The sequence below is a fragment of the Solanum stenotomum genome, unplaced genomic scaffold (assembly GCF_019186545.1).
Source record: "Solanum stenotomum isolate F172 unplaced genomic scaffold, ASM1918654v1 scaffold13383, whole genome shotgun sequence".
Classification (NCBI taxonomy): domain Eukaryota; kingdom Viridiplantae; phylum Streptophyta; class Magnoliopsida; order Solanales; family Solanaceae; genus Solanum; species Solanum stenotomum.
This window is the reverse complement of record NW_026022521.1, coordinates 218018-220409: the sequence shown is the minus strand read 5'-3', so window position 1 is coordinate 220409 and position 2392 is coordinate 218018. Positions and strand designations below refer to the sequence as shown.

Here is a 2392-nt window from a genome sequence, read left to right as displayed (position 1 = left end):
CCTTCACTAAAGGCATATAGCCTTGTTGAGTGCATCTCCACAGCTATGATTACTCATCCTGTACTGATATTATCATACATACCAGCTTCTCATTCATTTCAGGTGTTTCTGGAACAAGCCTTTTCAATTCTGTTAGTTTGATGGCTTATAATGTTTTCTACACAAGTGTTCCTGTTCTAGTCAGTGTCCTTGACAAAGATCTCAGTGAAAGAACAGTAATGCAGCATCCACAAATACTGTTCTATTGCCAAGCAGGAAGGTTTGGGATTCGTGCTCATTGAATCTTCTGTATCTTAGTACTCTACTTGCTTTTCATCTGTTTCAAAAGTCAGCAGTTGGATTATAGCTTTAATTTGGTGCAACTTAGTTTTATTGGATTGTTGCTATATATTAAACCCAAAATTCCTGGTAGATGGCCATTGGCCCAAATAAACTAAAGGATCGATTACATTTTTCATATGATCATAAAGATGGAGTAAGGTTTGAACAAAGTTCTTTTTGTAGCACTCGTCCATCTTCTATTTTTTCTGAAATTGAGTGAAAAAATAATATACATTATTGATTTAATTTTCATGTTATTTGATATGGTACTATCCTCACTGTTTTGTTTGACTCAAATTTTAACAGGCTTCTTAATCCTAGCACATTTGCTGGATGGTTTGGCCGGTCTCTCTTTCACGTGAGTACTATTTGGTTCAAATTTCTAATGTCATTTAGCAGAGTCCTTAGAACTGCACATCTATTCTTTTTTAACATTGGATTTGCAGTCTTGGAAGATTTCACTTACTAGTTGGTTATGTCCTATATAATCTGGTTCTAGTAGCCTATGGTACAATGTTTTAATGTATAGCCATAATGATTGGATGTGCTTTTTACAGGCAATTGTTGTCTTTGTCATCACCATACATGCATATGCTTTTGAGAAAAGTGAGATGGAAGAAGCATCCATGGTGGCACTTTCCGGATGTATTTGGTTGCAGGCATTTGTTGTAGCACTGGAAACAAAGTAAGTTTCTATGTTCAAAATTTCACTACCTTCTCCACAGATTCTTGCCCCCAGAGCTTGAGTAGGAAAGAGGATCCTGGCTGTGTCACAGGTTGACAGAAGAAAAAATCCTTGATAAAAGTTTGGAGTTTAATTGGTCCTTGGTTTCTGGCTGATTTTCAAGCCCATGTCAGTCTCATGTCAGCACCCTAGGGGTTTGTTTGAAAACCTCACTTTCTTCCCCATCAAACGAACTACAAAAAGTGATATAAAGAAAAGGGAAACATGTTTTACCATCGTCCTTGCTACCCTACGATTTCTGGTTGTGTTGACCTCTGGAATCTCTCTGTCTGACTTCTAGGTCCTATACTATCTTTTTTTGAACTCTTATAAGGAGGGAGCTAGTACGTCAACAGGTTGGGCATCGTGATGTATCTGTGTTGGATGAGAGAGGTCTAGGATTGGAGCAGTATGGGAAGATTGTGATGCTGGTTTTTGTGATGAAACTGCCCAAGTTAAGCAAACTTTACAACATTACAAAGAACTTCAAGACATTATAGCTATCCTTGGATTGGAGAAATTATCCGAAGAGGATTGTTTACTCGTAGCAAGAGCACAAAAAATTGAGGAATTAAGAGAAGAGGTTTATGGGTGACTTAGATGATTGGATGAATACAAGACACACCTATTTATAGGTGCTAACCACAATACACATTATGTTAATATAATGTGGGAAAATATTTTACTTAAGAACGTGACATTCCGAATATTTTAACTCTCAACGCTTTAACATATTGCCTACATAGTGTTGAGACATATTTCCTCCATCCTAATTATGTGACAATGTTTGATTGGCCATAGAGTTTGAGAAATTACAGAAGACTTAACAAAATATATGCAAAGTACCTAAAGTATCCTTTCAAAGGACTGTCCGCGAGAGTTCCACATGTCTTTTTAATTTGAATTAGTGGTGATGAAGATTTCAACCAGTTTTATCATTAAAGATAAAATGGGGATGTTAAGATCAGGTAGTTTCTAAAAATAAGGTGTCATTCTTTTGGGACAGACTAAAAAGAAAAGTATATCACATAAAACGGGGGACAGTAGTTAAAATAGGTGTACCCTCTCTTAAAGCTTAAGCTTTTAAGGAAGGTGGTGACACAAATCAACATGATATTAGTAGTACCAGAGGTCTTGGGTCCAAGCTACCCTTGTCAAAAAGAATTTTTCACATGTTTGGTTCATGAAAAAGAAGTAGATCCACACATGAGAGGGTGTGTCATGCAGTGTTTTCAAAAGCAAAAAACAGAAAAAACCTTTAAGGTCCGTTAGGTCTTTAAGCACAAATAACGTGTGGGCTTTAATGAAGAGAGACACAAATGGAGAAAACATACAGATGTATCATGT

The 2392-nt window shown here is 36.6% G+C and overlaps 1 protein-coding gene across 1 annotated transcript in view; it reads left to right on the top strand.

The window, feature by feature from the left end:
* Positions 1-2392, top strand: part of LOC125850055 (phospholipid-transporting ATPase 2) — a 46735-nt gene that overhangs the window by 37566 nt on the left and 6777 nt on the right. Inside the window, exons 22-24 of the mRNA XM_049529964.1 lie at positions 31-259; positions 628-679; positions 879-1006. Coding sequence (XP_049385921.1) covers positions 31-259; positions 628-679; positions 879-1006 — 409 coding nt within the window. The remainder of the gene's footprint in view (positions 1-30; positions 260-627; positions 680-878; positions 1007-2392) is intronic.